General features: G+C 42.1%; 1 protein-coding gene across 1 annotated transcript in view; it reads left to right on the forward strand.

The window, feature by feature from the left end:
* Window positions 1-375: 375 nt before the first annotated feature.
* NOTCH2 (notch receptor 2) overlaps window positions 376-12,720 on the forward strand; it is a 177,544-nt gene continuing 165,199 nt past the window's right edge. Inside the window, exon 1 of the mRNA XM_082834020.1 lies at window positions 376-670. Within this exon, the coding sequence (XP_082690146.1) occupies window positions 598-670 (73 nt within the window). The 5' untranslated portion in view covers window positions 376-597. The remainder of the gene's footprint in view (window positions 671-12,720) is intronic.

The following is a 12,720-nucleotide window of genomic DNA, read 5'->3' on the forward strand; positions in this document are numbered from 1 at the left end:
TGGGCGAAACCTATCTCACTGGATGATGTCTGTCGCTCCGGCAAGTTCAGGATCTCGACAACCTTAGTGATTCAAGTTCAGGGTCCTAACAACCACCCCGTCGGCTGAGGTCGGGCCCCGAGAGACGCTCCAGCGCCGATCGAGTTAAGGCGCGTCGGAACCCGACGCGGGTTGGCGAGGCTGGAAGGTGTGTCTAAGACTCATAGTAGATCCCTCCGCGCGCAGCCAGGGCCGGCGCTTCTTCCTGCGGGAAACCCCTGGGTGCTGAAGGCGGCGGGGCCTGGCCGCGGCGACAGCGGGGCGGGGTTTGCGGTGGGAGGAGGAGGCCGAGGCGGAAGGACACACGAGGTTGCTTCGCTGCACACCCAAGAAAGTTTCAGCCAAACTTCGGGCGGCGGCTGAGGCGGCGGCCCAGGAGCGGCGGACTTGGGGTGCAGGGAGTGGAGGCACGGAAGCCCGAGCTTCGGGGCGCAGCGCTAGGCCGTGAGCGGCAGAAGCAGGAGGAGAGGAGGAAAAAGTGGGGGCTCCTCTGTCGGGACCCCCTCCCCATGTGGATCTGCCCAGGCGGCGGCGGCGGAGGAGGAGGCGACCGAGAAGATGCCCGCCCTGCGCCCCGCTCCGCTGTGGGCGCTGCTGGCACTGTGGCTGTGCCGCGCGACCCCCGCGCTTGGTGAGTATCGGGGCGTGGGGTGCTGTCCCCTGCGCCCCGTTCCATGCCCCTCCGGCCCGGCCCGGCCGGCCACCTGGGGCGACCCTTCCCACCCTTCAGTCCTCCACTCTGCGAGAAGGCCGGGCTCGCCGTCGGCGTGGAGTGAGGCCACTTAGTTCCTAAAGTTTGGACATCATCGCCCCCCCTCCCTGGGCGCGCCCCCTCCCCCGCGCTCCTCGTCGCCTCCTGCTCCCCTCTGCCGGTGGCCGCACGCACGCCTCCTCGGCCGGAGGCGGGCAGCAAGTCTCAGAAACTCCCTTTCTGGAGCACTTGAGTTCGGGGAGTTGGGCAGTTTTGCCCACTTTGCTCCGCGTTTCCTGGGGTCGAGGGAGAGCCAAGGGCGGGCTGCCCGGGACAGCCATCGCCGGTCGCGGAGCGCAGATGGGCTGAGCGGAGGAATGCCAGATCCTGGCGTGGGGGGAGCGGGGGCAGGGCCTCCAAGGCCAACGGCTTACACCTTCACAGCCAGACTTAGCTTTGCTAAGAGGAGGCCCACAGTCTGAGTGGGTGGGTTTGGTTTGGATGGGGACAGGGTTCTGCGGCGCGCCTGAGTTCTGACACTCTGAATCCACGGTCCCCATGAATCCGGTGTAAAGTTTTGCTCGAGTCTTTGAAAGGTGGAGGCAGGAGCAGTAGGAAAACTGGTGTGGCTGCTTGTTGAGCCACATGATTTAAAAATCTCCACTGCTGTTATTCTTTCCGAGGCGCAGAGCTCGGGCGCTGTTTCAGAGTCTGTGTCCAGCCCCAGGAATGTGGTGTGACGATCACCAACTCCTCCAACCTGGCAGCAGCTTTTGCTGTTCTTTTGGCATGGTTGGAGGTGGGGCGGGGGCGGGTGAGGACCAGTGGATACGTTAATTCAAAGTGGTGCCTTCGAAAGCTTCTTTATGGTTGGATATTTGCAACAGTCTTTCTGAACACGGTTGGATCAAGGAAAGGAAATCGAATCATATCTTACCCATCCCACCCACACTCTTAGATTGCAGATTTCTTCAGACTGTTTAGTGGAAAGAGCTTGGGCTTTGGAGCTCTGCTCTTTAATCCTGGGTTCAAATCCAGCTCTGTTGTATGAACTCAACCAATAAAATGGGAATGAAATTACCCAGCTAATAGGATTAATTAAGAGAATGTATATTAAACCCATGGCAGTCAAAAGGTATTCAGAAAGTCGTTTCAGGGCAGGGCTGTGTTTTATTTTTTTTTGAACTCTCTGATTCCAGTGGGATGGTGGCTTGTGCATGTTTGTTGAACCGAAAGGGGCCCCTTCTTTTCCTAGCCTAATCTGAAGGAAGATTTTTTACCCTTACCAAGAAGACTAGTACATGATCTATGTCTCTTTGCAAAGAGAAAGTTATGAAGATGAGCTTCAGAAAACTTTGCTTTTTGTTCATTGTTAACAGACAGTCGACATGCCAATCACAGATGTTTAAAAGACATCAAGGTTATTTATCACAGTGCTGGGTTGTTCAACACCAACCAGATCCTTCTTGGAAAGTTCAAATTCCATACACTTCTGGGTCCCTCAGAATTTCAGAAGTGGGCTAGGATGCTGTGTGATGATGAACCAAAGCTCTTGTTTCAGAAGCGTTTAACAAAACACATATGATAGTATTTTTGCCTTTCCTTTTTCTTTGAGTGGAAGTTCTAGTATAAGTGTAAATTTAAGATAGAGAGGAGTATAAACAATGGGCTAGTCCGGGGTTATAATCCTTGGTCTACCATTAGCTTGTTTTAGTAAATAATTTAATCTTCATGGTCTGTTGTCTCATCTGTGGAAGAGAACCAAAGAGATCACTTACTTTAGAGAGTTGGAGGGAATAATAAATATGTTTGCAAAGCGATTTGCTAAATTAAGTGTTTAATGATGAGACTGATGTCAGAAATAGGATTACTCTGACACACAAGGTTTCTCTCATTCTAGGACCTATACTTCTGCACTGATGAGGTATTGCTCTTACTAGCTAGCTTTTAGGTGGACAAGTCGAGTGTTAGTGTTAGCTCAAAGGATAGGATTTAGGTATTTTGATTTTTAGGTGTTCTTCAGATGCTAAACTACACAAAAATAGAAGAGATTAAAAAACCTGTTTATTGGTACAAATCTTGAATCTTTTCAGAGTCTAGCGGTGAAAGCTGCTTGAATCTTCTCAGTTTATTATCATTGTGTTTTGCCAAGGTACCAATTATAACACACCCTTCCAAACTTTTGAGTGTTCCTGTATTTGGCTAGTGGCCAATTGTTAATTTAAACATCGCTGAGTTCCTAAGGCAAGGAGCTGTCAACCCATCTGTCTGATTGTCTAAACAGCTATCAAGACCACCCCTTGCTCCTTGTTTTCTTTTGCTTTGCAATGGGAAGTGACTCCCTGGTTTTGCTGCCTGCTAGATGATTTCTCAGTTGAATTCTTCGCTTGCTTTTAAAAAAATCACCAATTGTTTTTTCCTTCAGATGGAGATAAAACTTAACCCTAAAACTGTTTTCCTTTTTCTTCTCGTTCTCTCTGTATTGTTATTATTTCTTGTTGGGGAGGAGGGATGAAGGAGAGTGATTTTTTTTTTTTTAGTCTCTCTTTTCTTTTTCCTGATTTTTTGATTCTAAAAAATATTTGCCACATCTTTTTGGCATCTCCCTGTGCCATTCCCACTCTACTGCCTCTCCTGTGGGCTTCTTAAAGCATAGAGGAGTAACTTTCGGTTCACCTGAACTATAGTTGCTGACTTCAGGAGCCTTAGAAAATGTTTAAGTTCGGTGGGATATGCTTGGATGCCTCAGACCAGCCTTACAATACATTTTAAAAATATCACGCCCGCAGAAATTCTATTTTGCCCACAAAATTTGCATTGATCTAGTTCCCACTCTCCGATGCCATTCCTAGTGGTCTTCCTCCTTACCCTGTCCACGGCAGTAGAGCAAAGCTCCACATCCTGGCTGCTTCAAAATCAGCTGGGGTGCTTTAGGGACAGTAGATCTGAGATTCTGTATTGTTCAAGGTTTACAGGTGATTCTGATACAGTAACTTGGTTGGAACTCAATGATATTTCATTATTCTGCCTTCAGGTGTGTATATGGGGGTCTTTCCTTTTTAATTTTAATAATTTCCAGAATGGGCTGAACCTTAATCAGCCATTCCAGTATTTAACCCTTCTGACTCCCAAAGGTTTTGAAAATTGCCAGCATAAAAGCTATAGAGTATAATACTATTTCTTCTTGTTCATCTGGGCACAATGGGTCCACATTGTCTCTTTAGAAGGGCTTCATATATTTGCAGGATATTATTATAAACGGCCTCCTCCCTTTCTTCTCTCTTTTTCTTCAAGCTTCATTCATATGTATCATTTTTGGACAGTTTGTCTATTGGTCCTTAACGGTTTTAGAGCGAAAAATTCTAAGCAATGGTTTGCATGAGAATATACTCCGAGATTTTACATTATACTGTGTGTACGGTGCTTATTTAAGTGCTTCTTTTCTTGACATCTCTGGATGCCGCAACTTGAACCTTTTATTTTACTTCCACCCTTTCCTTATTCTCCTTCTCTCTTCTTTCCTTTCTCTGCAAATGACTTGAAACCAAAGGGTTTTCTTTTCCTCTACTTTTCTTTCTTATCGGGCTACCATATGCATTGTATTTTGGGCAGATCACTGGACTAGAAGCCAGAAGACCAGAATTCTCCTCCAGGTCAGTTATTAATTAGTCTTGTGCTGTTGCTGGAGGGGCACTGCTTTGGTCCTCCGTTTGCTCGGGCACTTTGTTCATAATCACTGAGCCAAGACTAGAGTCGAGACTAGAATTTCTCTCTTCTGGTCCTCAGTCCAGTGCCTCGTCCATTCTCCACACCACTTCCATCTCTTGTACAAATGAGCTCATGTACGCAAAAATACTTAGCACTTCCTCAAGTGCTTATTGTTAATGTGTGCCTCTTGAGGAAAAGAACTGTGTCTTTTCAGTTGTGTTTATTCTGATGCCCCCCCTTGTACCTAGTATGGTGCCTTGGCATCTAATTGGCACTCAATAAATATTTGTTTAATTGAACAATTACTTTTAGTCATTTTCTTATTCTGGACTACTGTGGTACTTCAAGTCAGTTTTTTAAAAGACAGTATTTGCAAGAGTTATTGTTTACCTTACATTTGGGGGAAGAACCAAAGTTTTCCCTTCCCCAGATGTTTTATTTAAACTTGCCATTTTGAATTTCCCTCTGTGTGTGTGTGTGTGTGTGTGTGTGTGTGTGTGTGTGTAGTTTCTTCTCTCTCTCTTTTTTTTTTTTCTGATCACTTCTGACCTTCATAAAGGTCACTTTTACTTTGGAATTTAACCTCAAAGGTGCTGGCACCCACCCCCAGCCTCTCACTTGAGTTGCTCCTACTGTTTCCTGTATTTACTATATTACTGTGGCAGCAATTTCTATTATTTTGTCCAGAGTTGCCACACCTTACTGTAATTTGGACATTTTGGGGACTCTCAGAATATAGTGTTTTTAAAATTAGAATTAAGAAAAAATTTTTTTATTTTACATTGGAGTGTAGTTGATTAACAATGATGTGTTAGTTGCAGGTGTACAGCGAAGTGATTCAGTTATACCCATCCAAGTATCCTTTCTTTTTCAGATTCTTTTCCCATTTAGGTTATTACAGAATATTGAGCTGAGTTCCCTGTGCTATGCAGTAGGCCCTTGTGGGTTATCTGTTTTAAATATAGCAGTGTGTACATGTCAATCCCAAACTTAGAATTAACTAAGTTTGTTTAGATGATTATTTTGAGTTTTTTTTCATCCTGAGCTGGATATTGCAAACTTGTACTAGACTGAGAGGATATTTACATTAAGTGTATTTGTTTTTTCCCACCAAGAGGGTTCCCTTGAAAACCACCACCACTGACAAGCAACTCTAACAGTGAGACATGATAAATAAATTTTTGAGAGAATCATAGAGTGTGAGCTATCTCCAAAATGAAATTTGTTCCTTGAGGGCAGGGACCATGTCACACACATCCCTTCTCTGACCTGTGCCCAGCATGCAGAGTCAGCTGGGCAGCAGGTCCTGGTTAGAGCACCTGTGACTCCTGCTCTGTCCTCCCCAGCTTTGGGACATTCTGAAAGAGAGCAATGGTGAGTCAGGGGTGTGTCCTTATACTCCTTTCTCCTTTGATGAGAAAAGATTAGTTGAAGGCTGACCCCACCTACAGACTTGTATGCTGTCTCTTTTTATTAATTAACGGGTAGCTGAAATTTTCCTCTTTATTGGCTTATGTATTGGGAGGAACTTTAAAAAGTTCACCTAGTCCTGTCTTTCCCGTGCTGATTCTGATCCTCTCACAACATCCTGGTTAAGATGTAGCCTGCCTTTTTTCTCCTTGAACACCTTTTGTGATAGACAGCTCCCTGCCTTCGGAGGCAGATGAGTCTAGATTTGGACAGCTGTAATTCTTAGAAAGATCTTTTTATATTCAGCTGTAATCTGCCTCCTTATGACTTGCCCCCATTGGCATTCTTCTCAGGCATTTGTCTCAAAGAGTCCTGAGCCCTTTGTGGGTGACAGGGATCCAAAGGTACCCTTTACTGAACTGACACCCACCCCTCCGTAGAAGGAGTTAAACTCAGTGAGGAGCATGAAGATGATCCTGTCTGGGGTGATTGTTTGGGTTAATCACCTTAGCCCTATGTGTTTTATACTTCCCTGCCCAGAGGGGCACTTGTGGGAGGGAAGCATTTGTTGAGCAGTGTTTCCCTAACCTCTCTTATAATAGGAATACCTGGGGTCTTCTCCTGGAGATTCTGATCCAGTGAGTATGGAATAGTGTCTGGGAATTTGTATATTTAAGAAATAGCCAGGTAATTCTTACACTAGGGAAGTTTTGGAATCACTGCAGAGTGAATCTAGGGAAGCCAAGGGCTTTTTGTTTTGTTTTTGTTTGTTTGTTTATTCTTTGATAGTGCTAGAGGTGGGTTGCTTTGACTGCGTTCTGTGGTCATTTTCTTCCCCTGCTTCTTACGGAATGCCTAGCTCACCAGGGAGAAGGAAGCTGCTCTGGTGTCCCCATAAGGCTAGTAAAGTTGTTTTGTTGTTAAAAAAAAAAAAAAAAGTTTTTTTTGTGATCTATCCAAAGTCTTAGGACTGCCATGTGTGTGTCATGTATGACTTTGGTGGAAGCCTCCTTATCCCTCCATTAGAATGTTACCTGAGATACCAGAATACTTAAAAGTTCCACAGACTTTCTGGTGTCCATTAAGGAATTCTATCCTCAGCCCTTGAGAATGATGCTGTCTTTGAGGATGTCTGCTTTGTTAACCTATGAACACATGTCTGGTGCAGGGATTTCCCTCAGATATGTTAGTGCAAAAAAATATAAAGGTCACTCATTTCAGGCAGTCCTGCTTTGGTGGGGTGTCTGGGCTGCTGCAGCGAATGGAAGAAGGAAGGGAGAATAAAGGAGGAATGGAGGACCTCTTGAGCAGAACTGAGCAGTCTGCAAGAACGGGCCCAGGAGTGCTCCACTGACAAAGACACTTGGTCTTGCTGTTCTTTTTTTTGTTTGTTTTTTTTTTTTTTTTGCGGTACGCGGGCCTCTCACTGTTGTGGCCTCTCCTGTTGCGGAGCACAGGCTCCGGACGCCAGGCTCAGCGGACATGGCTCACGGGCCCAGCCGCTCTGCGGCACATGGGATCTTCCTGGACCGGGGCATGAACCCGTGTCCCCTGCATCGGCAGGCGGACTCTCAACCACTGTGCCACCAGGGAAGCCCTGGTCTTGCTGTTCTTGATAAGAAGAAGGAAGTGGCTTCAGATCTGAAAGGATATGCTCATGGCCTCTGGATGGGACAAACAGCAGTGTTCGTTGGCAGTGGTAGGAAGTTGGCTGTAGGTCTGTTCTTTCTTTTCTCCTCTCCTTTTTGAAGGGAGGACCAGCTTTGTGGCAGAAAATACATTGTGACTTTAAAAAGAATAGTAAAGCCAAGAAGGTGGGATGAAAAGCCATAGCTAGGAATGAGCAAAGCAAAGCAATTATTGTATTAATTTACTTATATATGTAAATATATGTTTCTATATAATACTCTAGTAGGAGCCCTAGCTATATTGGCTCTAAGATTTATTGCCTGTGTAGCTCTTCTCTCTTAGTGGTGTGTTAGGGAGGACTGTGGTGTGTTGTCATCCTTAATTTGTGTGTTTTCCTTAGTATCATGTGGTAGGGAGTACAGGGTATTTTACTTTTCTAGCTGTGTGGGAATCACTGACCAAATGGAAGATAGAGTCCTGCCCCCAAGGAGCTGACATCATCAGGGAGACAAGACAGATGAGCACACAAAATTAGGAACATGAAGTACAGTTATTTAGTAACTTATCTACACTCTCTGAGAGCAGTTTCCTGTAGTCAGGGTGACTAAGAGCTGTAGGGTCTGAGGGAGGAAACTCTAGGACCACCAGGGAACGGCGACCCCCAGCTCACCCCTGCTGGGCTTGTCTGCTGTTCTCCTCTTTCTCTGTTGGAATTCAGAAGTATCAAAACTTGACTTGACTGGGAAAAGACAAAGACCCCTTGTTCGGTGGGGGTGTAAATATAAATTTGGCACCTGCTGTGGTGTCTTAGTGGGTTTGTGGCAAGAGAGAGGGCTGTGTTCTCAGTCCTGGATGCTGACTGAGCCTGATCTAGGACAAGTTAAGGTGGAAGGGGCTCCTTTGGAAGATCGAGTTCTCAGTGGCAGTAGCTGAAGGAACTTCTCATCACAGTCAGGCAATGACTGAGGTGTAGCGTGGACACACCCCGAGTTGCTGCCTCAGGTGGCATTGATTAATCATGCTGACACCTCCCTCACCCTCTTGTGCTTGTCTTGGCAAAACCCTGTCCTACTAGCCCCTCAAAGTTTGGGGTTTACTAGATGATTGGACAAACTCTTGGGAGGTCATTTTACTGTCCCTTGCCACTCTCGAACTGCAGGCGGGTTACCATGTTCCAGTTCCGGTGCCCTTGCTCTCCTAGTCAGGCGGTGAGGGGCCTGTGTCTCTCTTCCCAGTGGACTGGAGCACCTTCCCCAGAGGCCTCTAGGGCAGTTTCTGGTCTTCAAGTCATTTCCTTCTGCAGGATATTGGCAGTGACTCTTGTTCTTTGAATGCCTCAGCCAAATATCGTGCGAAGGTGGACTCATCATCTCGCAAAGACAGGTTGGATCTGTGGGTGTTGCAGAACCTGTTTCTGGGTTAAGGGTAGCGCTCCCACCCTCATATATTTATTCATATGAAGAAAGCGCGTGTGTATTTTGTGAGGTAAGGAAAACATGATGATAATATTTTGACTGGAGTCAGATATTGTCTCCCTAATAGTCTGTTGTCTTTTAACAAATAGTATCCCTTTAAAATACAGTTTTGCTTGCTGACTAAAGTGTTGCACAAGAAGCTGTGGTTACATTCTAAAGTATACTACCTTGTTCAGAGGCAGGTGCATTTTTAAATTGTTGTTTGCTTCTTTTTCATCTCTTTTTACTCTCTCTCTTTTGAGAGGAGATTCTGGGAAGCTTTTAAACCTCAAAGATTAAATAGCCTGTTTTAACTAGTACCTAACAGGGAGAGGTTGCTGTGTTGGCATACTTATCCAACATTCAAATAAGAAAAATGGAGAACTATTTATACACTAATATGTTCTGTTGAGTTTATGAATATGAATAATAAGAAAACTAGATAGTGCTAATTTGTTAACTTCTCTGAATGGGTAATGTGGTATGCTGCAAAGAAACTTTTGTTTAATTCTCTGCTTTCACATGCTTTTGTTTGTCTCTAAAGTGTGGAGAGTCATTGAAGTTTGAGGACATCTATGTTTTGATTATTACTTTTTACTATGTTTTCTTTGCAGAGACTATGCCTTTACTTATTTGCTATATCTTTTTAAATTGGAAACGTGAAGGGTATTTAATTTATTACAACATCTAAAGCACTTTCTAATCTTTATGAGGATTATTAGAGAAAAAAACATATTTGTAAATCATGCAAGTTTTGGATGTTACTATATAAAGTAAGTAACAATATGTCATGGCTCCTGTGACATCAACTTTCTAAGACATTTAAGGAAAATGGTTGTAACTGAAAACAAACATTGTTACATTTTAAGGTAGGGTTGCATCGCAACAGAATTATTCCTTATGTTTACATGTAATTAACTCATATTTACACTTTGTTGATTTTCTATGGCACCTTTATAAGATTTTTTGGGGGGGAGGGGGTTTTAAAGTAATTACATTTAAAGATAGTTAAGGACCTTTGAAAAGTCTAGAAAAGTGTAAGAAAAATCCACAGTCTTAACCACTGTTAATATTTTGGTGTACATCATTTGGTCTTTTTACCTACTCTTAGTTTTAAAAATTGTATATTTATAATGTATATACAATTTTCTGTTCTGCCTTTCTTTGGTGATTTCTCCTTTGCTTTGGTTGCATATTTGGCTCCATCTTTTTTGTTTTCTCTATAGAAATGACACTGATCTTCTTTCTACAAAAATTTCCCTCTTTAGGATTTTTCCATTAAGCTAGATTTCCAGAAGAGAAATTACTATCTCAAAGAGAGTGATTTTTAAAAATTGGGAAATAGAAGTTTTTAAACAGAAAAACGTAAGAGAAAATTAAAATCTCCAATAATCCTATCACCTCCAATCAAAACCCACACTTGCTATTTTGTTACATTTCATACAGTTTTGTTTCTGTGTCTCTTACTATAATTAGGACTTTAACATATTACAGTTTTACCATATACTTCTGCACCACTTAAAATATTGTGAACATTTTCCCATATATAAATATTTCTTTCTTTATTTTATTTTTTTCTTTCTTCCTTTTCATTGAGTATAGTTGATTTACAATATTGTGTTAGTTTCTGGTGTATAGCAAAGTGATTCAAAAAGAATATATATATATATATATATATATAAAATCTTTTTTCAGATTCTTTTCCATTATAGTTTATTACAAGATATTGAATATACTTCTTGTGTATAAATATTTTTTTAAGAACATGGTTTTAAAGGCTGCATATTGTTCTATCTGAAGATTCTATTATATTTTATTTAAACTGAAATCTATTCTTAGTTCCCAATTTTCATAATTTGTAAATAATGCTGTGATGAACATTCTTACATATAAATCTTGATAGGAATATTTATTTTCTTAACATAAATTCCAAGAAGTCAAACTATTGTATTAAAGAGTGTGGATCTTTGTGTGGCTTTTGATATACACTGCCAAATTTCCTTCCATATAGTTTGACCAAGTTATACTTCTATCAGCAGAATATGAGACTCTCAGTGTTTCCAGCCATTGTCAACACTAGTTTTTATTTTTACAACTCTTTACCAATTGGGTAAGTGGTAAATGCTACCTCATCTTAATTGGTCTCTCTGCTTACAGTGATGTTGAATGTTTTTCATATGGTCAGTAGCCATTTGTATTGCCTTTTCTTTTTATTTCTTTATTTTGGTATATTGTGTCTTTTATTCATCAAGGTATTTAGTTTTTGGTTACTGATTTAAAATACTTCTTTAAATATTAAAGGTATTATCTCTTTATCTTAAATGTGTCAAAACATGTATGGACACGTTAAACTACATAATATCAAATTGCTACCAATATTGATATCAAAAATGTATTTGATAGTTTTTTAAAAAATCCTTTGATTTCTAATGTGCTTGGTCAATTTTCTATGTATTTGTTAACTGGTATTTTCTATAATTACTTTAAAATTCTAATCTGACTGTATCATAAATCAACAAGCTGTCAGTTTTATGTGCCCAGAAAATGCACATTTACTTTAATACCTTATAAAAAGATGCTGGAAAAAAAACAGTGTATTCTGGAGCCTGATAAGTGATTTTGGTGGGTAGAGGTTAATCTGCTTCTGTGTTGTCTTCTGAGATATCCAAGATCTTGGAAGTGTGTAACATCCCATTAGGCAGGGCTAATATGCACTATTAAATCTGATATTTTGGCCTAATTGATAATTGTGCAATGGTCTAGCCAGTCAGTTTGGTCGGCCAACAGGATGACTAAGATTCCTTCCCCTCTCCCTTCACCAAATTGATTAGTTGTGGGACAGAACTGACTGAATCAACCTGTTGTTTTGGCACCCCACGAACACCACCTGTTTCTTAGCTTTCTCCCTCCAGCCTCCCACTGCCCTAGTGCAGTGCTGTGTGCACAGTGGGTAGGAGATCAGTGTTGTTGCTGAAGAATGTTGCAATAAAGAAGAGTAGATTTGCTTTTTTTTTTCAAGCTTGTATGTTCTTAAGGCATCCTGCTGCTTTTGGCATAAGAGTTCCAGCTGAACTGCTCTATGTGGCAGCCCTGTAGGTCTTAAGTATTTGATTCAGAGTAATTTCAGGCAATTTTAATGCTTTCTTAAGTATCATTGGAATTTACTGGGCTGTTTGTTTGCCAGCTATTACCGTATTTAGCATGAGGAGACCTGGGGAACAAGGACATTTCTGACCAACCAAAGAAGGAGACCTCTCTGTAAGATTGCAACTTTTTTTTTTTTAAGGTGTGGTTAAGAGAAAGCCAGTTAGATTCCAGTTTGTGTCCCCAGGTCTTTGCCCCAGCCACAAAATTAACTTACGGATGGGAAAAGAGGCTTGATAGTGAAGCTCTTTCTCATCCTGAAGTCTAATACTGTTTCTGGGAGGAAATTAGAGAATTCTTACGCCTGGACTGTGCACGGAGAGGCTTAATCAGCAGGTGAAGTTGCTGATTAAAAACATACGTTAATGGACGTTTATTCTCATCTTTCCTCTTGAAGGCTTATTACTTTTCTGCTTTGTCATGATCTGAATTTATTTTGGCCCAATCCTTCTCTCCATCCTACTTTTGGGATTAGCAGCCTTCCCTCTATGGCTTAAAATTTCTCTGCCTCAGTTTTTCCATTTTAAAGATGAAGATAGTATTTGAAAGGACCACTCGATACAATTAACATAAAACGTGAAACAACCCTAACATTTACATAGCAATGCAGAGTTTACAGAACACTCTTACACAATTGCCTCCTTT

The sequence above is a fragment of the Leucopleurus acutus genome (genome assembly GCF_964270905.1).
Source record: "Leucopleurus acutus genome assembly, chromosome: 2".
NCBI classification, from domain to species: Eukaryota; Metazoa; Chordata; class Mammalia; order Artiodactyla; family Delphinidae; genus Leucopleurus; species Leucopleurus acutus.